The sequence below is a fragment of the Pristiophorus japonicus genome, chromosome 5, assembly GCF_044704955.1.
Source record: "Pristiophorus japonicus isolate sPriJap1 chromosome 5, sPriJap1.hap1, whole genome shotgun sequence".
NCBI classification, from domain to species: domain Eukaryota; kingdom Metazoa; phylum Chordata; class Chondrichthyes; family Pristiophoridae; genus Pristiophorus; species Pristiophorus japonicus.
Genome location: NC_091981.1, coordinates 51763817 through 51788525, shown reverse-complemented (window position 1 = coordinate 51788525; position 24709 = coordinate 51763817). Strand labels below are relative to the sequence as shown.

General features: G+C 44.8%; 1 protein-coding gene across 2 annotated transcripts in view; it reads left to right on the top strand.

The window, feature by feature from the left end:
• Window positions 1-24709, top strand: part of cdkal1 (CDK5 regulatory subunit associated protein 1-like 1) — a 1217472-nt gene that overhangs the window by 1143588 nt on the left and 49175 nt on the right. For both annotated transcript variants that reach the window (XM_070880626.1, XM_070880627.1), the window contains exons 13-14: window positions 12525-12608; window positions 20947-21111. In XM_070880626.1, coding sequence (XP_070736727.1) covers window positions 12525-12608; window positions 20947-21111 — 249 coding nt within the window. The remainder of the gene's footprint in view (window positions 1-12524; window positions 12609-20946; window positions 21112-24709) is intronic.

Below are 24709 nucleotides of genomic sequence, written 5' to 3'. Positions count from 1 at the left end.
CCCCACCACCCCCCCCCCCCCCACCTTTTAAGGCACTCCTTAAAACCTGACTCTTTGACTAAGCTTTTAGTCATCTGTCCTAATGTCCCCTTACGAGGCTCAATATGAAATTTTGTTTTATAACGCTCCTGTGAAGAGTCTTGGGAAATTTTACCACGTTAAAGGCGCTGGATAAAAGCAAGATGGTGTTGTAATGCAGGAGGCTACAGAAATGTGTTTGTTGTGAGTCAACAAGCAGCTTTAAAGCAGGTTCACACTGGTTCCCCCAGGCCTCACTTGGAAAGGAAGTGAACATCAAACCCTACTAAACCAGGAGGCCGGCTAGATTCCATTCGCACTCTGCTGATTTAGTGGGTCCCAGCTGGTCTGTAGTGGTGTACCCGGGCTACAGAAGGGGAAAGCAGTCAAGGTTCCTTCTCCTGATTGTAACCTAATGACTTCTGTTCGAAGCTCGGTTTATGCAGATGTCAGGAGAGAACAGGATTGGGCTTGGCAGTTACATAGATTTATGCACAATAAGATCCCACAAACTGCAAGGAGATAAATGACCAGATGATCTCTCTCCAGTTAAGTTGGTTGAGGGACACCAGGAGAAAATCTCCTGCACTTCTTTGAATAGTGCAATGGGATATTTTACGGATCAGATGGTGCCTCGGTTTTATGTAGTCATTTTACATATTGGTATTAATGATCTAATGGATAGAAATCCATTTGTTTTGCAGGAAAACTGGCTGAATCTACTATGTAAAGGACTATTAATGAGTTTTGTAATGTTTGAAAGCGTTTCAGAGGAGTCAGCTAAGTTTAGGATTGGCACCTTCAGCCAAAGACATACAGGGAGTACAGGAGCCTGGGACGATGGCTTGAGTTCTAATGGTTGCTTTTCTACTGATGAACACCGTAATAATGAATGATTCTACATTAAAAGACACAGAAGTGAGAAAAAATGAACTTATGTTTTAAAAGTCAAATTTGTAGAATTTGTGTTTCATTTCAGAAACACTGTTTAAAAAAACTGGGCTACCTGGTCCAAAATCAGACCAGTAACAAACTTAGATGTGGAGTGCTACAGTAACAGATTTACCGATTTAAGCTGTTGTATTCGTATGTATCCCTTAATGATTTGTACACAAGAATAATCCTATGCAGAACAAAAATCAAAATGACCTGCAGAAAATATATTGGGCCACATTTTCAAGTAATGGCGCTGGAAAGAATATTAATATTCAATCGATGTCAAGGATTAAGAAACACAGAAGGGGATCATTTTCTCTGTCCATTTCTGCATTAGCACAATATTTTCACAAACTTAAAGACAGCAAGCATGTGATTTATAGCATGTTAAATTTGTAAGTGAAAATGCTTATTGTATGTAATTTATTTCAGAACCTACCCATTTCTCTGCCTCAGAGACAGTATGTCTGAACTATTTATAACCTGCACTAAAAATCCTCATTAATATACTGCAGCCCATACCAACCTAAAATAATTTAATAAAAAATAGGACTTGTACCAGTGGAAAGTGAAGCAGGGTGTGTAGGTCAGGATGAAATTGCATATACAGTCATTTTAGATTCATTAATCATACATTTCTCTCCATGCAACGGCTCAGTTGACATGTTGTGCATTCAGTATAAGGCAACATCTAGTTTTTAATCAAAATATCAAAAATGAAATTCAAGTAAGTTTCTTCAACATAGGAACAGAAGTAGGCCATTCAGATCCCCAAGCCTGTTCCGCCATTCAATTAGATCTTGCCAAAATATCTTGACTCCATCTCGCCGTCTTGGTTCCATAACCCTTAATACTCTTTGCCTAGCTTCAACAGCTATTTGGGGAGAAAATTAAGATTTCCACTGCCCTCTGTATGAAGAAGTCTTTACTGACATTACTCCTAAATGGCCTAGGTCTAATTTTAAGCTTGTGATCCCTTGTTCTGGACTCCCCCACCAGAGGATATAGTTTAGTTTTTAAATTTTTTTTAGCAGGTTCTTGATAGCTTACTGGATGTGATACTGAGACCTGAGGTCCCAGTTTGACTCCCAGACTTCACTGAGATCGCTGAGGATCAGCACTGAAGGCACTGCAATTAGTCTCTGCACCCCTGGTGTTGGCAGGAGAAGAATCAGGCAGAGTCCTTGCTCCTTATTGCTATCCACTGACTCCTGTTGAAAAGTATGTGTGTGTTTGAATGTGTCAAGAGAGAATAGATGTGGCTCAACTCATATTCACCATACTGCAGTAGCCTGCCAACATTCAGAATGGCTATTCAGACGAGGAAATGGAGGGCTTCTGGCACACACACAATGTTACCCCAACAAGATTCAGCAACTTAGAAGGGTGGGGGGGAGGAGTTCACTTTCATTTTAAACAGAACTTTAAAAAAATCTAAACTTTAATGGGGTGTAGCCTTGCAGCTAAACCCTGATGATTTGAAGTCATTGTCCTACCCCCAACCCCAAAGGAAAGATTTGTATTTAATAAGCTTGATTCAGTTGTGAGCACTCTTCACTCTGGGTCAGAAGGTTGTAGGTTCATGCTCCACACCAGGGTTTTATCACATAAGGACTGCCATGGCAGTGCTGCATTATTGGCAGTCTCCCCGTCCTGATGAGACATTAAAATTAAACCAAATTCCCATCCATCTGCTCCAGTGTGTCAGCTGGATGTTAAAGATCCTTATTGCACTATTTCAAGAGGAGCAGGGAGTTTTACCTTAACCATTGGAACCTAAAACAAAAGCAAAATACTGCGGATGCTGGAATCTGAAATAAAAACAGAAAATGCTGGAAATCTCAACGGGTCAGGCAGCATCTGTGGAGGGAAACAGAGTTAACATTTCAGGTCGATGACCCTTCATCAGAACCCTCAGGAACCTAAACCACATTATGGCTTGTTGTGAGAATGGCTGACATGTTTGCCCACAAAAGGGTCATTGCAGTTCAAAAAGAATTTCTATTGTGAAAACATTTTAAGATGTTTTGATGTGGAAAGTACAATGTAAATGCAAGTATTTTGCTTGTTGTCCCTAATGAAAAGCACTTGTTTTTGGAAGTGATGCTACGATTTCATTTATTTAACTGCTTTTCACAAATTGGCTATTGGGATATAGGGGGGTATTGTAACCCCCAAAAATGGGTGGGTTGGGGTTGGGTGGGAGGTTAAGGTATTAAAAAAATTGAATCCCAACCCCAACCCGCCCACTTCTGGTTTTAACAAGGCGGAAGGGGGAATGGGCAGCTAACCCACTCCCAGAAGGCGGGTCTCCTATTTAAATATTATAATGAGGCTGGCTTGCCTCAGATTTAACCACCGTTACAAATTTAACTATGGCTGGTTGGGTTTCGCAGGCCTCGGGGAACGCGCCAGCTAAAGTAAGGCAAGGACTACTGGAACCAGGTCCCCCCACAACCACCCGATCCCTCCCTCCCTCCCTCCCTCCCTCCCTCTATGCGGCCTAGTGCAGCAGACCTTCCCGCCCACAGTCAGCCAACCTCTCCATCTGTCTAGCTGCGGGTGGGAAACAGAGCTTTGAAATGCATATCAGGCCTTGCCGTTAAATTCAGACCGCTTTCGATCCCCCTTGCTCTTGACTCGCCTCCAGATTAAAATTCTGGCCATAGTCTTTAAAAACAAGTTTATTTTCACATTTTTTACTTGCCAGCTTTTCTCTCCTACTTTTCTGAAGGCATCAGTTTGTCCCTGGGATACAGGTCCATGGTCACTGGCTGGCTTCTGGATTATCACACAAGTAGCCATTATTCATATTTCAGCTTTCATGTTTGTGATATATTCACAGAACACAGCACACACAGCTTCCTAACATGGCAGGCAGCTCTCTTGGAAGTCTCCGGAAATCTGCCTGGGCTGTTTATTATTAACCCTGCACTTGCAATACGTAATACGTCCACATCCACAGTGTGGAGCTACAAACATTACAAGCTCATAAACATTACAATGTTGATTGTTGACAGGTTATGCAACAGTGCAGGAGGCAGCACAATCGTGTCCAATCCTATCTTCACTTGACGGGCACGTGCACACACTTACAGGTGGACATGAGAGGTGCCACAGGGCATGGGCATCACTGCGGGGTAGAGTTTCCGCTTGGTTGCGCTGTTTTACTCGGTGCAATTTGCCTGGAATCAGTGTAACCCGTGCAAAAGATTGCAGAATTTAAAGCGCAAATGAATTCAGCACAAAACGAGTTTTGCACTAGTTTAAAAAATAGTGCTCTAGAATCCGATTCCACCCACAAAACTGGCCACACCCCCAGGATGAATTAATCTCCATTGGGAGTTTCCACTAGTTGTGCTCGTTTGCAGGCCTTCGAGGAGGCTCTAAAATGAAGCTTGTACTTTTGGGCGCAAAGATACTTATAGGTACGTTTTGAAAGTTTTTGGAAAAGTCATTTTCAGTCATTTAAAATCGGATGGTAATTTGACACTGATTAAAAAAGCTTATTTTTTGTGGTAAATCCATTTTAGCTGTATTAATCAGACTGCACCAAGTTATGGACACAACTATTTGTACTAATAAAATGGCCACCGTGTCTCTGAGTGGCTCTCCATTATCACATGACCTACTGCTGATTGCTCCCCTTGGAGGATAAGCCACACCTTTAAGTTTCTCTCGAATGTGTAAATGGAACCGCCCAGCCCAAGTTCTGACTGACTTCGCAAATTTTAATTTGATCCATTCTGACTTCTGAAGCCATAGAGGATAGATCTCGAACAACCCAGCAAAAGCCTCCAAAGTTCCAGCCAAAGTCTCTTACCCCAACACTAGTGCCTGTCTCCCCCAGCCAAAATCCCTTACCCCAGCGCAAGTGCTGCCTCCCCCAGCCGAAGTCCCTTACCCCAGCGCAAGTGCTGCCTTCCCCAGCCAATTTCCCTTACCCCAGCGCAAGTGCGTAGATAGGGCATTGTGTGTGGATTGTTAACAGCTTTATTGGATATGAAGTGAATAGTGACAATGTCACTATTGTCGTGACTTCTGGATTTCATCCACTCCCTTGTAACACACGCACCGAGCTTTCCGAGAAATCGGGTGTAGGTGTAAAGGGGGTTGGAAGAATGTGATCCATCTTCCCTGAGTTCCCTCATTCCCCTCTGATCCCCCCACGTGTCTCTCTCTTATCCCTCCCCCCCCCCCACCTGTCTTTCTCCCCCATATCTCACTTCCCACCCCATGTCTCTTTATCTCACTCCCCCCCGCCCCTCGCCCCATCCAAGCTCTCTCTCCTCGCCTCACCCCAGGCTCTGGCGCTCTCTCTCTCTCTCTCTCTCTCTCTCTCTTTCCCCCCCGCACCCCCAGGATCTGTCTCTTTCTTTCTCTTTCTCCGCCTCCCCCCCTTCCAGGTTCTCTCTCCCTGCCTCCCCTAGGCTCTTTTTCTAACCCCCTCCCTCCCCCAGGTTCTCTCTCTTCCCACTCCCTCCCCTCCCAAGGCTCCCTCTTTCTCTATCGCCCCCCCCCACGCCCACGTAGGCGCTCCCTCCCTCCTCTCCCCCGGCGGGCGCTCTCTCTCTCCCTTCTCCCCTACTGCCCTCCCGTCCCCCCAGGCTCTCTCTCTCGCCCCCTCCCCCCGCCACAGGCTACCTCCCTCTACCCCCCACCCGGGCTCTCTCTCTCTCCCCCCCAGGCGCTTGCTCGCTCTCCCTCTCTCTCTCTCTCTCTCTCTCTCTCTCTCTCTCTCTCTCTCTCTCCTCCCCCCCCCCCCAAGCTCTCTTTCTCTCCCCCCCCCCATCCCCCCCCAGACTGACACTCTCTTTCCCCCCGAGGCTTTCTCTCCCCCCTCCAGGCTCTCTTCTCTCCCGCCTCCCCCAGGCCCCAGGTGCTCTCTCTCTTCCCCCCCCCCCCCCCCCCAATGCTACCTATCTCTTCCCCCCCCCCCGGCTCGCTCTCTCTCTCTGCCGCGCCCCCCCCCCCCCCGCCAGGCGCGCTCTCTCAAAATGGCTGCAATTTGCGCAAGGATCAACGATTGTTCCCAAAGCGGAAGCTCTTACCCCTGCATGATTTGATCTGTTTCAGTCTGTTTCACTAGGGAAGTGTGGAGCATTGACCAGAGGTAGAGGTTTCCACAGAGCACTCCAGCATGCATCTCATTTAATGTCAAATGTGATGTTAAACTGAGACCCCCGTCTGCTCCCTCAGGTGGATGTAAAAGATCCCATGGTACTTCTTCGAAAAAGAGCATAGAGGTTCTCCACCGTGTCCCGGCCCATAATTATGCAGAAAAACAGATTATATGATAATTTATTTCACAGCTGTTTGTGAGACCTTGTTGTGCACAAATTGGCTGCCACATAAGGGAATAAGGGTTTATGGGGCGCGGGCAGGGAAGTGGACCTGAGTCCATGATCGGATCAGCCATGATCGTATTAAATGCGGAGCAGGCTCGAGGGACTGTATGGCCTACTCCTGCTATTTCTTATGTTCTTATTTCCTGCATTATAACAGTGACCACACTTTTTTTTAAAGTAATTCATATGAAGCACCTAGGGATGTCATGAGGTCATGAAAGCTGTTATGTAAATGCAAGTCTTTTCTTTCATTGCTTAAAGCTGGATTTCACCTTACCACCAGTTGTTTTGGCATTTGTGTGACATCCTTGGAATAAATTATATATTTTATAGGTATTGCTTAAACAAACTTCATCACAGTTAGATCAGTAAAATAAACTCTGAAATTCCAGAAGCATCAATGCAGGGCAGTACCCTTTCACAGTATAGGTTTAATTTGATGTGAATCTGCTATGAATTAAACTCCAGAGTAAGTCTTACTAAGCAAACTGACATAATACATAGCAGTGAAATAAAAAAAAAACTTGCTTCTGAAGTTGAAGGTATTGAAGATCATCATTTTGGGTTCAGAAATCCTGAAATTTGAACTCTCTTAATCTAAAATTAGAACATTGTGCTCTATGAGAGCAGAGTGGGAGAGTTTCATTGAGTACCTGAGATTTGGACACACATCACATAGCTCTCCCTCCCCACAACCCAAAGACTGCCATGAAAAGGATGTTTTGGATTTGCAGCCATTAAAGCACCAAGAAGAGCGAATGAGGAGTGAAATAGTTTTGGGCGGTAGCACAAACAGGTGATGACAACCCGTTTTACACCACGCTCAATATTGTTCTCCATTGAAATCAATTGATAGTGTTTTGCACTATCGCCAAGAACACTTTCACCATCGGTGATTCTGACACAACTGTTTCTTTAGTTTGACTACTTGACATTCTTTTCTAGCTCTTCTGGCATTAAAGGCCAGTAGGAAAGTGCTAAGAAAGTGCTGCACATGAACACAATGGGGAAAAACAAAAGAAATTCTGCCTTCGAGCACCAGAATGGTTTCTCTCTAGGTTCACACCCATCAAAGTCCATGTATGAAGAGGAATATTTCTAAATTTTACAACATGACATCATCATCATAGGCAGTCCCTCGAAATCGAGGAAGACTTGCTTCCACTCTAAAAGTGAGTTCTCAGGTGACTTTACAGTCCAATATGGGAATTACAGTCCCTGCCACAGGTGGACAGACAGTCGTTGAAGGAAAGGATGGTTGAGAAGTCTGGTTTGCCGCACGCTCCTTCCGCTGCCTGCGCTTGTTTTCTGCATGCTCTTGGCGACGAGACTCGAGGTGCTCAGCGCCCTCCCGGATGCTCTTCCTCCACTTAGGGCGGTCTTTGGCCAGGGATTTCCAGGTATTGGTGGGGATATTGCACTTTGTTTCCGCAAGATCCTGCAAATCCCCTGGAATGATAGACGCACCAACGTCTGTGTTCTCGACCAGGCCAACATCCCTAGCATCAAAGCACTGACCACACTCGACCAGCTCCGTTGGGCGGGCCACATTGTCCGCCTGCCCGACACAAGACTACCAAAGCAAGCACTCTACTCAGAACTCCGACACGGCAAGCGGAGCCCCAGGTAGGCAGAGGAAACGTTTCATGGACATCCTCAAAGCCTTGACAACATGTGAAAGAGCTTCTCTGTTAACGGTTTTATATCATTGTGATGTAAATCTCTGCGTTGCCCCCTCCCCCTGCCCCACCAAATAAAATGGTGCACCATACGGAACAAGTGACTCAACTTTGAAACATTTTACGGTTCAGTCTCTGATTGAAAATCACGTGGATTAGTACTGTGACAAAACTCCACAATTGAACTTTAACTAAAGGGGCTATAAGCATGTGCCTGAAATTACTCTTGAATGTCTCCAGTTTCATGGTGGAGAATTAACTGGCAAGGTGCTTCGAAATTAGATTCTCAGAACGTTAAGCTCTTAATTCTAGTTAACTAAAATTTTGAATCAATCCTAAAGTTCCTATGATGTGACATAATCATGGTTTGAAGCAATTTTTGCAAGTAGAACTTAGAATTAGTACAAGTTGAGTCTGTTAATTGAAATGGGACAAAGTGGTTTTTCCACGAACATAGTGGAATAAAATATCCTCAATGTACAATTTCATTCTTGAATACTATATTGGGCTTTGTGACCACACCCAAATGGTAGTAATGCTGACTGCACGTCACATACTTCACAAACTTTTGTTGGGTATGAAAGGTTTTCCCATTCAGTATTGACTGGGCAGATTACATTATAGTGCAGGGATTGCAGCAACAGTCTGCTTGATTATATGTGACAAACCTGGTGAGATAGCTGCAAATTTGTTGTTCTCTATTATATAAAATCACATCTTAGTGTAATGAACACTGCTGGGGTTTTTTTTACAATAAGACATTCAGATCACAGCAGTGCAAAGCTGTGCAATATGAATGCAAATGTAATAGGCAGTTGTTGAAATAAGTTAAGTCAAAAATTACTATGACAAAGGGCGCAGTGCAGCTGCACATAAATAAACTTCTCTCTTGAATAGAGAAAGAAGCTAAAATGATGGCAATATTTTGCAACATGACGATATCTGCTTGGATCTGACTGAAAGGCAGTGAGCAGTAACTGCCGTTGAGTTTAGGAGAAGTGGTCACAATGTACAATGGTAGTTGTATGCCAGTATGGACACTCACTTTGATGCTTGCTGATTTGAAACCACCTAACATCTTTGGTCATAATGTAAAAGCTTTCACTGCAATTGCCTTCATAGTGTCTGGTATATGTCACGCTTCGCAAATACCAAAATATGAGCATATTCTTGATTCCAAAAATCAAAAGTGAGCAAACCCACACATATTCATTCAAATACACCCTTGCGTGTGCTTTGGCAAAGTTCAACCTTAACATTGACTTTACTTAAATGGAGACATGTAGCAAGGAATAGGCTGTCATCTACTTTTCTTTTTTTGTTAATGACGTAGTTCACTTGATTTGATTGTAAGTCGTGTTTTGTTCCCTGTTTAGTCATTCTAATCAGGAAATATGACATTTGTTAACAATTTCAAAAGCGAATCAGTAATCTAGTTTAAATTAGCTAACAAAATAACTATTGCTGGTGTTGCATGACTTTTCAGTTTGCACTGATTGCTCAACTCTTGATTCCCAAATTGCTTTCTTGGTTAGAATTTGTTTGACTCATATTTTAATTCCAACGAAACATTTCAGTAACTGATTCTCATTGCTTTCCTTGGTTTGAGTCACAATCATCAATGTATTGATGGCAAGAGAGAGATGGTTTTCCTGTGAATGTGGTGGACTTGGAATGCTTCCACTGCATAACATTAAAGTACAATTAATGGTTAACTTTTTTTAAAAACTTTGCAAAAAATAACTATATGCTGTAACCCAACCATACAACCCTCTGCGATCTCTGCATACCTCCAATTCTGGGCTCTTGCGCATCCCCGATTTCCATTGCCCCGCCATTAGAGGCTATGCCTAGGTCCTCAGCTCTTGAGTTATCTCCCTCAACCACTCCGCCTCTCTACCTTTCCTCCTTTAAGACACTTCTTAAAACCTACTTCTTTGACCAAGCTTTTGGTCACCTGTCCTACTATCTCCTTATGTAGCTCCATGTGAAATTTTGTTTGATAACGTGAAAGGCTTTGGAACTTTTTACTATGTTAAAGGTGCTATATAAATGCAAGTCATTGTAATAAAAGCAGAAAATGTTAGAAATACAGGCTTTGCAAAGAAAAGAGACAAGTTCATTTTTTCAGCTGAAGACCATTTGTCGGAACTGCAAACTGAAAGAAAAGCAAGCTGCTGAACAAAATAGGCAGGGGGGGGGGGGTTGCGGGGGGGGAGAGAACAACAGGTAAAAGTCAACAGTCAGGAATTCTCAGTGCAGTGAAGAGATGTCATTTCTTGGTAAACCTGTAGCAATAGCCTATGTTATTTAATTGCAATTGTAGTAATGTATACTCCTAACCTGGGCATTTAACTATGTTGTTGTTTAGGCTTCCATCACCCCATAATCCGTAGAGGAGACAACAGAAATTATTTTTTCCTTTATATATTACAATGACTCAATGGAAGTAACTGCAAAATAGTAATCTAATCGAAGGCTTTATATAGTTTAAATAGAGAATAACATCCTTTGCAGTGATCTAATTGTGGTGTTCAGATTGGTTATGTATAGAGAACGATTACCTCAAAGAGTGTACAGGGCAGTAATCTAATCTAGGGGCTCACACCATCAACTGATACTGATTGATTTATAACAATCACCTATGATTAGATTAGAGCTTTGAAATCACTCCAGGGCACCTGTTATTTTTAATATCTACCGTTTAATTGGTTGTGTGATTTTGTTCAATTCTCGTTCCATTTTTCCATCTGACAGCCATTGTCACTGCAGACACAGAATGTCCAAGTGCTTTGTGTCATTGATGCATGATGATATCCACACTGAAGGATTAATAATTGTCACATCATTGCTGCAGGTTTATCAACTTCCAGTTGATAAAAATTTATTGCCCATTTCTTTCCCCTCTACACTTGCAGCGTGAGGAATGTGATTAGAATTTCCCAGCATGTACACATTATGATGTTGAAAGGGAAGTAGTACATAGATGTTGCACACTAAATGGATTAGGAGTTCACTTGAAAATTAAAAAGGCCTTCATTTTGAACACTTCAACCAATTGCATATACATCAGACCAAGTTATACCACAATAATTTTTAGCAATATGAAGAGGCCATTAGGCCTAACAAGCTCATCCTTTTTCCAGAGATCAACCCCATCTACTCAATATCTCATTGTATCACTCAATCCATTCTCTCCCAAGAAATGTATCAGGAAAGATTGTACTGGCTGGGACTTTTTTCTGTAGAAAAAAGACTGAAAAGTGGAAGGGTGACCTAATAGAGACCTTTCAAATTATGAAGGTGTTTGATAGGGTAGGCATAGAGAAAATATTTCCACGTATGGGGGAAACCAAAACTAGGGATCATAAATATAATATAGTCGCTAATAAACCCAATATGGCAGGAGAAGCTTCTTTACCCAGAGAGTAGTCAAATAGTCGAACTTGCTACAATGTGGAGAAGTTGAGCCAAATAGCATAGATGCCTTTCAGGGGAAGCTAGATAGGTACATTAAGGAGAAAGGTGTAGAAGGCTATGCTGATACGGTTGGATGAAGTAGGGTGGGAGAGGGTTTGTGTGGACCATAAACACTGGCATAGGCCTGTTTCTGTGTTGTAAATTCTATGTAATTCAATGTAATTATCTCTTGAACTTATATACATTGTCAATAGCCCTTCCTGGTAAATTAGTCCACAACTTCAATAACTTCATAGAAATTGTCTATTTCCATCTCCGTAACACCATCCACCTCTGCCCCTACCTCATCCCATCTGCTGCTGAAATCTTCATTCATGCCTTTTGTCACCTCCAGACTTGATTACTCCAATGCTTTTCTGACCAGCCTCCAAACTTCCATCCTCTATAAACTTCAGCTCATCCAAACCTCTGCTACCTGTATCCTATCGTGCCCTGCACTGAGTCCCATTTGCCCATCATCCCTGTCTTCACTGTCCTACAATGGCTCCCAGTGCCCCATATGTCAAATTCTCAACCTTGTGTTTAAGTCCCTCCATGACCTCACCCCTCCTATTTTTGTGATCTCCTTCAGTCCTCTACTCCCTCCCTCACCCAGCAAACTTTGTTCCACTGATTCTGGCTTCCTGTGCATCCTCCTCTCTGTACATTCTACAATTGACAATTGTGCCTTCAGCCACTCTCTGGAATTCCCTCCCAAAACTCCTCTTCTTCTCCTCCTTTGATCTCCCTTAAAACATACTTCTTTGACCAAGCTTTTGGCCATCTCTCCGAATATCTCCTTTGGCTCAGTATCCATTTTTCCTTTTTGCCTATGGGAGAATTTTCTGCATTGATGGTGCTCTATAAATGCAAGTTATTGTTGAACTGCCCAAGTCCCTTGTAGATCATCCAGTACCATGCTTGCCTTGGAAGATAATTCATCCTTGGGATCTAATTGAATTCATTCTGTTAAAGCCATTTCCTGCAATGAATGGTTTAGGTTTTGAAATGATTGGAATTGCTCTTTAAATTCTTGTCCTTCAATTTTCTAACTCTCTACAATGTGTTTAAATTGATGTTTCAGGTTGGTGAGAAGCAGCACGTTCTGATAACAGAGGAATCATTTGATGGCCAGTACTATGTCGCTCACAACAAATTTTATGAGCAAGTAAGTTGACCACAGTTCTCCCCCATTGTAGTCCAGTAAATTGAAAGTATTCATATTAAACTGCCACCACAAGATTTTTTAAATTAATTATTCATTCACGGGATGTGGGCGCCGCTGGCAAGACCAGCATTTATTGCCCATCCCTAATTGCCCTCGAGAAAGTGGTGGTGAGCTGCTGCTTTGAACCGCTGCTGTCCGTGTGGTGAAGGTATTCCCACAATGCTGCTAGATAGGGAGTTCCAGGATTTCGAGGTTGCGGGTTTGGGAGATGCTGTCAAAGAAGCCTTGACGAGTTGCTGCAGTACATCTTGTAGATGGTACACACTGCAGACACGGTGTGCCGGTGGTGGAGGGAGTGAATGTTTAAGGTGGTGGATGAGGTGCCAATCAAGTGGGTTGCTTTGCCCTAGATGGTATTGAATCTTTTGAGTACCCAGCCTCTGACCTACTCTTGTAGCCACAGTATTTATGTGGTTGGTCCAGTTAAGCTTCTGGTCAATGGTGACTCCCAACATGTTGATAGTGGGGGATTCGATGATGGGAGTGCTATTAAATGTCAAATGGAGATAGTTAGACTTTTTCTTGTTGGAGATGGTTATTGCCTGCACTTGTGTCGCCCGGATGTTACTTGCCACCGACCAGTCCAAGCCTGAATGTTGTCCAGGTCTTGCTGCATGCAGGGACAGTCTGCTTCATTATTTGAGGAGTTGCGAATGGAACTGCACACTGCAATCATCAGCGAACATTCCTACTTCTGACCTTATGATGGAAGGAAGGTTATTGATGAAGCAGCTGAAGATGGTTGGGCCTTGGACACTGCCCTGAGGAACTCCTGCAGCAATGTCCTGGACTGAGATGATTGGCCTCCAACAACCACAGCCATTTTCTTTTGTGCTAGATATGATTCCAGCCAGTGGAGAGTTTTCCCCCTAATTCCCATTGACTGCATTCCTCCATAAATTTAATGGCATGTGATCTTATGGCCCGGAATTTACAGTCCTGATGACGGCGAACTGTCAGTGTTCGCCGCCATTTCGCCTTTGAAACTGCCGCAATTTCAGGATTTAACGCATGCGCAACCTAATTCGGAAATCTTGATGTTGTGGTCTGCCATTCACTGCCCCTCCACAGGGTACACTGTGTGCCCCCCCGCCCCCACCCCCCCCCCCCACAGAGTTGGCAATCAGTGAAATCACTTAAATCATAGAAGCTGACGAAACCTTTGGCTCTTCCACAGCAATTACGCTGTTAACTACACCCTTAAAAGTTAGACTCAAAGGGATTAGGTGTGACTGGGGTTTTCATCATCATAGGCAGTCCCTCATATCAAGGATAACTTGCTTCCAGGCCGAAAAGGGATGAGTTCACAGGTGTTTCAATGAAGGATCTAATATTCCGGATCCCACTAAATCTTGAAGGTTGGAAGATGCCTGTGCGTGGATTTTTTTAACGTGTGGTGGCCGTTGAACTCCAGCCACCACACGGGCTTGACAGAGCTAGGTCTTGGTCCATTGGCAAGGATTAACCAAGACGACTGGAGATCAGCTCTGCTGCAGGGGCCTAGTGCGCACACATATCGCAGTGTGGGCTGGCCCGTGCTGCCCCAGGCCCTCACCTTTTCTGGGCACTGAACTCTCGCCTCTCCTGGGCCCCAGTCACATCCCGCTACGAACTGTTGCCGCTCTTTCGCCCCGACCTCGCCACTCCAGCTGTACCTGCCCGCACTGCAGTCAGCCATCGCCCTCCTGCAACAGCACGCGCTGCTCTCTGCAGTGGTATGCCGCCGCACGCGGCTACCTCTAATGGCCCCGGTCTGCTGATGGTCTTGCAGGCCGGGACCACGCCGATTTCCGGGCCGGGCCACCGCACGCTGCTCCCTCTAATGGACCTGGTCTGCTGATGGACACTATCAGCAGGCCGGGGCCATTAGAGGGAGCAGCATGCGGCAGCCCGGCCTGGAAATCGGCGCGGTCCTGACTGAGGTTTTAACAGCCTAGTGACTGCTAAACAAAGGTATGGCCCCGAAAAATAATTAACATTTTGTGCAGTGTCAATTTTATCCATTTGAGTTTGTTCATTATTTCAGGTTTGCCTTTTCCTCATGTGAGAGCCACAATCTTTGTTTTGCTTTCTCTAACTTTTTTTAAAAGTTAGAATTTTGTGAGCTGACCCACTTCCTGGTTCGCTGTCTGTAAAATTCTGCATTTTAATTGGCTGCTCAGACAGCTTGATGATGTCACAGCAGTTTTTTCTGGAAAATCCCCTGGTTTTCTGCTGGTTTGAATTACAAATTCGAAAACCCAAAATTCTTGACACAGAGATCGTGAGATCTTTGTGTGCGAAGCTTACTTCGGGTCCAGCGGCGGCGAACATCTTTGCTTCACCACTGACCGCAAATTCTGGGTCAATCACTTGCCACCAAATAGAACAGTAAAAACAGTCTAACATTGCCCATACACATAGCTTATACCAATAATTTGCTGTACAATTTAACAAGGTTTGTCTTGATGTCTTCTAAATGTATGTGGTGTGAATATATTAATGGAATTTATTGGGTTCTTGCTGAAAAGGTGATGGTAAAGTACCAGTATGAATTATACAATCGGTAAACCTACTGAGAAAGTGAGGATTTTCGAGAGGTTTGCGACCGAGTTTTCACCGTGATTTGACCCTCCGTGGCGAAAACCCGCTCGCAAAGCCCGGGCGGGATCCTCGGGTGCCTGTTTGCGGCGACACTTCCAAATACTGCCGGAGAGAAGTGCGCCAGCATGCAAGTGCTTCATTTGTGTTTGTGATCGAGTTTCGGCACTCTCCCAACCCGTACGCTGCGCCCAGAATAGCGACAGGTCAAACCCGTCAGCGCATCTCTGCTGGCAGCGATAAGTCAGAAAACCTGCAAAAAAGTAAGTTAAAATTTTAATTTTTTAATTTTTTTGCAGCGATTACTTAGTTAAGGGGCTTGTAAATGTTTTTGGAATATTTTTTGGTATTTTTTCCCCCCCTCCCAATGCCTCTCTCGCAGCACTCCCAGATCCGCACTAAAGTTGGCGAGGATCACATTTTTGTGCTGAGAACACTTGTGCAACGTCTCCCTTTGCGACCAAAGGCCGAAAGTTAGGCCTTAAAACGTTAGCATAACAAAAACGTTAATTTTCACTTGTCGAGTTTTCGCCCAAAAACCTCAAAACCCGAAAATCCAGCCCATAGTGTTGTAAAAGGTATGCTTGAACGTAAGCCCTCTCGCTTAATGATAGGTTTGTAACAAAATTGGGGTCTTCGAACCTTAGTTCTTGTGAATTTTTTTTTAACATTATGTGCATTTTGTTTTCTCAAGGCACAGCCACTGCTTCAATGAACAGAGGTTCCTTTTAAAAGTAACAATAGGTTGGGTTCTAGACATCAACACCTTAAACATTTTGAGAGGTAAACAAACCCCAAACTAAATAAATGTCTGCATCTAAGAAGTTCACAGGCATGTGTGAATCTGTATCTGCTAATCATGTGGCAATTCAAACTACAAGACCACAGATGACACTATGCAGAGGTGGCATAAGGAAAGCTGCACGAACGCTTTTTTTTCTTGCAATCATAATTTATATTTCACATCAAAGATACAATCACATTAGCGAGAGACTTTAATCACATTTCTTAGTGCAGAAACCCAAAAAAGAAAATTGATCCAGATTTTTGAACTTGAGACCTCTTCAAACTTCCCTTTCTAATTTATTTAATTGTGTTGCATGGCATTAGACACGAGGGGAATTTTCTTAACAAGATATAAATCCAGACAATCCCTGTAATCTGCAGACAATCCCTGAGGGGACTCAGATTTTCATAGTGAAGAAGTGAGAGCAGAAGTTGTGGTGATCTTTAATTGGCCGTGAGTGGTGGAAGCAGTTGAAAGGGGCCGTTTCCTTATGAAAATATGCTTCACAAACCATTTTTTGTGCTGGGGAAAGAGTCGACTTTCATTATTTTCATCATGATGTCACACCCATGTGGTGCAGTGATGTTTTTACAGTACAAGTTATCTTAATGTCATAAAAAAAATACCAAACACAAGGGCCAGCAGCCCTTTAACCTTGTGTTGCCTATGGCAGTTTTCAATTTAGGTAGAAAAATGTTTAAATAGTAATATACACGTATTCTCTGCTGATTTCCCCCCCCCCCCCCCTCCCCTCCTTCTTATATTCTCAACTGGTCTCCTACCAGTGAATCAAGTTTTGGTTCTATGGGCATTGATAGCATCACTGATTTTGATTGACCGCTTACCATGTACAGTCCTGTTTTTCCTCAAGTAATAGTTAAGATTTGCTAAAGGCCACATGTCATCAAGAATGTTGTTTCCCAGGGGGAAAAAAACCCAATTTACAAGCAAAAGCTGATTTTGATTATCAGCACTGAACAGCAGAAATATGAGTTTGCCACAATCTTTACAGTATAGACACTTGTGGGGAAGGGAATGAGTGTGCGGTTCTTTCAGAAGTGGGGTTGTTACTTTTTTTTCAAGAATCCAACTACATCTTGTTAGTATCAACATAATTTGCTCACAGAAACATCAGCCATAGGTTTCACTGTGCTGCTGTTTGATGATTCAGCAGCTCGAACCCCGTTTCTGACCAGTCTCGCTGACACACAGCTATTCTGCAGGTGAACTAGCCTGCTGCAGAGCTTTTGCAGAAGTGCAATTTCTATCTCGGGGACTCTTGATTTTATGATCTCCCGGATTGATTTTGGTCACCTGAGAGTCAGAGAGGAATTTCAATTTCCTGATTTTTTTCTCTCCTTATTGGCCCTGTTGTTTTTTCTCTCTCTTTTTGCCTCTCCCAGGAGATCTGGCGGGGGGGGGGGGGGGGGGGGGGGGGGGGGTAGGGGGGGGGGGGTAGGTAGGTAGTGTTTAGTCATGATGCTCTGGCCATCATGGTCTGGGGCAGGCTTGATGGAGCAAGCAGCTGGTCTTTTCCTGCCTGTCAATTTTGTATGTTTGTATGCTTTAGTTTAGGTAATGCTGTGGCAGTGTTCTTGTTTGCTTATGAGCATCTCCAAACTGTGGCCTGGGCAGTTCTGACCATGTGCCATTTTCACTGCAGTTTGTGACACAGAGGCTGACCATCTCCAAAAATTTGGAAAGTCACTGTTAAGTGAGAAAGGAAGGAGAGAGCAAAATTAAAGAACAAATGGCAACGCCGGGGGAGAAAATAGGGAAATGAAAGTTAAGTAGAAGAAATAATTAATAAGATAAAACAGGAAAATTAAGCCCCCCAAAAAATGGTACAGGATGGAAGTTAGTGAAAGATAAAAGGTCGCAATTCCATTATGGCAAATTAATCCTCTCTTACTCAATTTACCGTCATGTTTTTCCATTAGATCGAGAAGCCTAAAAGTCTAAGGGCTGGATTTTTGGCTCATTTGTGCCTCAGTTAACACTCCCAACGGGGCTTTAAATGTTGTTTTTGGGAGTAATGCTGGGCGTCCAGGATTTCACGCCTGGCCGGTAGATTTCACTACTGGTTAGCGCCGACACAAAAACTTACCGCCCCGTCGTCCATTTTTATGATGGCGTCAATTGTCGTGCAACGCTGCGCTAGCGCCCTGGTTGGAACTTTCAACTCTAACGCCTTATTTAGCGCCGCCCCAGAAAACCCTGAAAAAACCAGGCGGTCCCAGGGTGCAGCAGGTGCTATTGGTGGCTTATTTAAACGGAGGCTGGAGGATCTTATATCACAGTTGTCAGTGACTGCTACGGCTGCACACTGCATGAGGCTCTGAGTTGCAAACGGCACTTTAATGTGCCATGACAGTTTGCTTACAAGGTCAGTGAGGGATTTCAATGGAGGCAATATTAGTTCACCAGCGTATCATGCTGGTTGATATTGGTAGGTGGCTTCAAGCTGGAAGAAGGGTTCTCGGCCATGTCGGGCCATGGATTCAAAGAGGTCGCAGACATATGGGGAGGAGGCCTTATCCCTCACGGGTTTTCAGGGAACATCGCTCATATCTCCAGCTCTCTGAGGCGCAGTGGGTTAGAAGGCTGTACTTACGAAAAGAAGTGCTGACAGAGATATGCTAGCTCCTACAGGCAGGCCTACAGCCTACCAGTGCCAACAGGACTGCGCTGCCCGTCGAGGTGAAGGTGGGGTGCTGGTCTTCTATGCTTCCTGCCACTTCCAGGCAGCAGCAAGGGACATTTGCAGCACACTGCACATTGCTGCATTTGCCAGGTTATAAGGGCACTGTATGCCTGCAGGATGGACTTCATAAAGTTCCCAATGAGCAGGGATAGCCAGAATGAGAGGGCTTTAGGGTTTGGAAGAATTGCAGGCTTCCCAGAGGTTCAAGGAGCCATTGACTGCACACACGTCAGCTTTCAAGCACCATTACACAATGCAGAGGTGTTTAGAAACCGAAAGGCATACCACTCCCTAAACGTACAGCTGGTCTGCGACCACAATCAGCGCATCCTCATAATGAATGGCCACTATCCAGGGAGCGCACATGGTGCTTTCATCTTGCGTGAGAGCAGTGTGTGACGAATGTTTTACCGACAAAGACAAGGGCAGGGCTGGCTGATTGGGTATAAAGGATACGGCTTGGCCACCTGGCTCATGTCCCCCTCCAGAACCCTACCTTAGAAGCCGAGCAGCACTACAATGACAGCCGTGCAGCCACCCACAACATCATCAAACAGACAATTGGCGTTCTCAAGCAGCGCTTCCGATGCCTGGTCCGCTCTGGATGCAGCCTTTAATACGCACCTCAACAGGTCTCCGAATTCATTGTGGTGTGCTGCATGCTACACAAGACACCATCATGAGGGGCTAGGCATTGGCAGTAGGGGTTGCCGGACCACCTCAGGAGGTGGAGGAGGAGGAAGACAAGCCTGGCGAGAAACCCATTGCGGAGCCACCACATCCACAGGACAGGCAGCGTGGAGATGCTGCCGCAGCACGAGCCTTACATCGCCAGCTCATCATTGACCAGTTTGCTTGAATGGGGAAGGTGGGGATGCAGCTTTGACTCGTGATTCTGTGCCACCATAAAGGCTCAGCTACACTGAATTCTGCAATGAGACACAAGACACCAAGGAAAAAGGTCAAATAAACATTTTTATTAAGATTAATAATAAACAATTCCCCCCCCCCCCCCAACAACCCTAAACAATACAATGATGAAACAAAGCCTAACTAAACATAAAACTGCTTCCTGCAGCAAGTCAATCCAAAAGAAGTCATTTGTTTACATACAACTATTTACACTTTTACTCATTCAGCAGAAATGCATCAGTACAACCTTGTGCCACTCCTTAATGGCCCTCCTGTTGCGAGAGAGCGTCGACTGCAAAGAGGAAAAATAGGAAGGTTTTTAGAAAGGGTTTATCTCTTGTTCCACACATGCCTACCATGCTACAATAGGTGAGACTCTGTGGGTGTTCTAATGACTTCCGTTAAATCTGTGTGGATGTTGCATGAGCTTTGTGAGCGATTGTTAGGAGGAGAGGTGTATATAACATAGGGGCTGCAGGTTATCTTTATGAAACCCATGGCAGCAGTGGGAGTGTGTTGCGAGGAAGGATCTAAATGATTGATTTTACGTGCATCTATCATTTGGAGACAATGGGTAGAGAAGTCATCCTTCATCTTACTTATGCATTGTGAAAGCCACACCACAGACAGCAAGACTTTTGAGAGGGACCATATGCATGAAATACTTCTTATATAGTGTTTGAGATTCATGTTAGGACAGGAGGCATACATAAATGTGAATGATACCCTGACGATCCTGCTTTTCTACATTGTGTCCCAGGTCTGGGCACAGTGTCTGCAGCAGAGACCTCCTATTCTATCTCCCTCCACACACTCTTAAATACAGGTGGGAGTGGTCTGGCTCCCCCAGCAAGATGGAGTGAGGACCACCTCCTCTCCAGTGCATGGAGTAAGGCCTTACTTGCCTCATTCGAGAAGCACCTGACACACTGCCTTTCCTCCTGCTTCTCCATCTCTGCAGAACTGGCTGAAGTGGGGCGGCTCAGCGCACAGGAAGCTGCCGCGCCCTAAATTAGCGTTTGTGCCCGGGAACATTTTTTTTTTTACAGCGCGTCCTTCTCTTTCTCCGCCGGAAGTTTTGGCTCGGGTACACAAAGTCCGTTGTGCAACGCCTGAGTTAACGTCAACACTCCTCCAACTTATATTTTTGCCAAAACTTACAATCGAAGGTGCCAACTATTTTCAGGTGCCAGTTTTTAAGTCCGCGCCGCAATTAACACCCCAAAATCCACCTGTTAATCATGGTCGCTTATACTTGCTGTATAAACATTTGTGTTTTTCCCCCTCCCCCTAAGGTGCTGGTGCCCAAGCAACCTGAATTTCTGGGGAAAATGATCGAGGTCGATATTTATGAAGCAGGGAAGCATTTTATGAAGGGCAAGCCAACACAGAATGGAAAGATTCACACTCCTTCAATTGTCAAACCATTACTGAAGGGTGAAGTCTCGGGGCTGACAGAGGTAAGTGGCAGTGCTTTCTTCATTTAACACTTCCGTAGTTTTACAGAATTTGGTGAAGGTGGGTAGTGTGGTGGGCCTTTCTGTTGCTGAGAGTTAAAGCTGTAAAACTTGATGGAGTGTGAAATTAAAATGTGTATCTGATTTCTGCACATCATTTGATCTTGTCTGCAAGTGCAAATGCTTTTGAGTTACTGCCCTGCAAAAATAACACGCAGCAATGGATTAATGCATGGGAAAGTATTTGCTTGTGTAATTCAGTACAACTAAATTACTCTAGCAGACCTGCACCTCTAATTAAAAAATGGCTTGTAGATAGCTGTTAATATGATTGAATTTTTAAAATAAAAACAAGTCTTGTATGTCTTTAATGATTGTGACTTTGCTCGTTTATAACCTGATAACTTTGAAAGCTTTTGCTGTAAATGGGATGTTAACAAGCCAATATATACAGCTTGCAATTCCCGGTTTGCAAAACAGAAGAGACAACCATCTTCAAAAATGCAGGCATGTTTTGCCAGAGGATGTCAGGTCTCCATTGGTATTACGACTACTGAATAAAAAGATGAAATATTGAAAAATATCATAGCCATAGGAACTGAAAGTGGAACACTTACAAAGCAGAGTAGAAGGAAATGCCATTTTATGTTTAGAAAGAAAATGAAGAAGGAACTAGCCAAAAGGAAGACTTCAGTCCTGAACAGATACTGCAGTTATTTTAGTCTGACTGTTAAAGTTGAGAAGTGTCCTTTCAATTAATCCAGTCGTCGTTTGGAATGTGTTTTTCTCTGATTTTCATAATGAATAGTGCCAATGGATCATCGGAATCTGCATCTCAGCAATTGATGTGAATAAGTCCCTCGCCGCACCAATGAGGTAGATTGTTGTAGGCACAGAGAATGTAAACTTAGTAATATTAGTATTATGCTGTCGAATGCTACAAGGGGAAGTGGAAATCTGGAACTCATAAAGCAGTTGTGGCTAGGTCAGTTGAAAATTTAAAAACTGTGATAGATTTTTTTAGGCAAGGGTATTAAAGGTTACAGAACCAAGACTGTTAAATGGAGTTAAGGTACAGATAAGTCATGATCTAATTTAATAGCGGAACAGGCTCAAGGGGCTGAATGGCCAACTCTTGTTCCTATGGGCCCAAATTTCGAGCCGCACCTAGAACGGCGCAGTCCAGACTTGGACGCCTGTTTTTCGCGCCACAAAGCGCGCCTAAAAAAAACTTCCAGATTCTCCACCTCCCTGCAGGTCCTCTGGCCCTCGGCGCAGTGCAGCAGGAGCTGTAGGGGGCGGAGCCAGGTCCCTGCGCTGAAAACAGTGCTGGGACCTCTGCACACGCGCGCTACAGTGGACACGCAAGTGCAGTAGCTCCAGGCGCCCGAAACTATGTGGGAGGGGCCCGAAGCACGCAGCCCCTAGCCCTGGCCGAATGGCCTCACTGGGGCTGCGTGAATAAGGCTCCTCCCACGGCCAGCTCCTGCTTCCTCCCGACCCAACTCGACTCCCGCTTCCCGCCTCTGGACCGGACCCGACACCTGCTCCCCCTGCTCCCGGACCAGACCCGACACCCGCTCCCCCCCCCCGCCCCTGGACCGGACCCGACGCCCGCGCCCCCCCCCCGCCCCCGGACCGGACCCGACACCCGCCCCAGACCCGACACCTGCTATCCCCGCCCCCGGACCGGACCCGACACCCGCTCCCCCCCTGCCTCCGGACCCGACCTGACCTCCCTCCCCCCGACCTGACCTCCCTCTCCCTCCCTCCCTCCCCCCGACCCGAACCAAACCGACCTCCCTCCCACCACCCCCCGACCCGACCCATGGCCACCTACCTGTAAATCTGGTGCTGGGGACGGGCCCTGCCCGAAGTCTCGGGCCCGGCCCGTTCAGCCTCCCTCCCCTTCTCCTTCCCCCCCACTCCCCTCAATCTCCTTCCTTCCCCCCTCCAATCTCCTTCCCCCCCCAATCTCCTTCCCCCCCCAATCTCCTTCTCCCCCCCCCAATCTCCTTCCCCCCCCAATCTCCTTCCCCCCCCAATCTCCTTCCCCCCCAAATCTCCTTCCCCCCCCCAATCTCCTTCCCCCCCAATCTCCTTCCCCCCCAATCTCCTTCCCCCCCGCAATCTCCTCCCCCCCCAATCTCCTTCTCCCCCCCCATCTCCTTTCCCTCCCCCCCATCTCCTTTCTCCCTCTTCTCCCTGTATCCCCTTCTCCCCCCCTCCCCGTTCTCCCCCATCCCTCCCCCAGAATATGTATGGATTGTTACATGGGTAGTAGGGTCAGCACATCAATGCATCAGTTTTGGCAAATGAAGAGCTAAAGGGTGGAAAATGGATGAAAAGAAATCTGATGATTACTTTGTGTAGATTTTACTTATTTAAGTTCATGTTCAAGGAATTGGTTTATATCCATCCTTCAAAGAGACTTTACATAGCATGCAGAATGCCATCAGATGAGGCGATACAATAAGCATTTGGACTTGGCCTGTTTGATTATCAGTAAAAGCAAATTCCTTTTGACTTCAGGCTGGTTGGGCAATGATTTGAAATAACATTGAGCCCAAAAGGCATATTTTAAATGTCTTGTTATAATTTGCTGCTGTTACTATGAGGGCATTAAATAATTTCTCAATACACGCTGTATCTTATTGAGGGGAATAAAATGAATGGATGAAGTGTGGCATAATGGCACAGATTTTGCTCTCTGGCAAAGGAACAAAATTCGCCGTTCACCTCGCATACAGTTACTCAGAGACCTTTTGCGGGCTTGTCAGTGGCGATATACATTAATCCCACGTCTGTTTCAGTGCAGCACTCTCTTCAGGGAATCTGTGGTGTCTGTGAACGGAAAGAAACAGCGAGGCTCTTCAACCAATCAGACTGAGGTATCCTCACTGACACACACAGTCTGCAAACCAGGAAGTAAAAAACAAGAAATACAAATTACATTTAAATCATGCACAGGAAGTTGGGAAATACAAATATTACGAAGGAAGAGAGATAAGAGGCAAACAGAATAAGTTTTTTTTTTAATTCATTTATTTTTAAATCTGCAACATTAATTTTCATCTGAGAATATGAGTCTCCACACATTAAAAAAAATTGAATTTTCAGGGCCAGAGAGGTTGTTCAGCAGTAATCATCACTTACTATGCCGTTATAACTTGCTCCTAAATGTACCAACCCTAACGTTTTCAGATGTCTTTAGTGCAGAGCGTGTGGGCAAGTTCATGCCATTCCAGTGATTTCAATGCCAACTCTTAAGAGTACACCCTGTGGAAGAGCAGGGTACCTCTGACAGCAGCTTCTGGATTTCCATGTTTAACATGGCATGTACAGACGTCAGAAGTTGCTGTCAGATTTACCCTGTAATAGCAGCAAATGCTGATAGCATTACCATTATTATCACAGCAAAACCAGGCCAAAATATCTCTCTACTGTGTATAACTTTGTAGCCTTTAATCATTTAAACAGTTATGCTATTACTAGGAAACAAGGGAATGGACTACAAAATTTGAACTATGCCATGTTATCAAATCATTGATCTGTGGACAAGGGAGATTCAAAATTCTGGCATTAGAATTATCTACCAAAG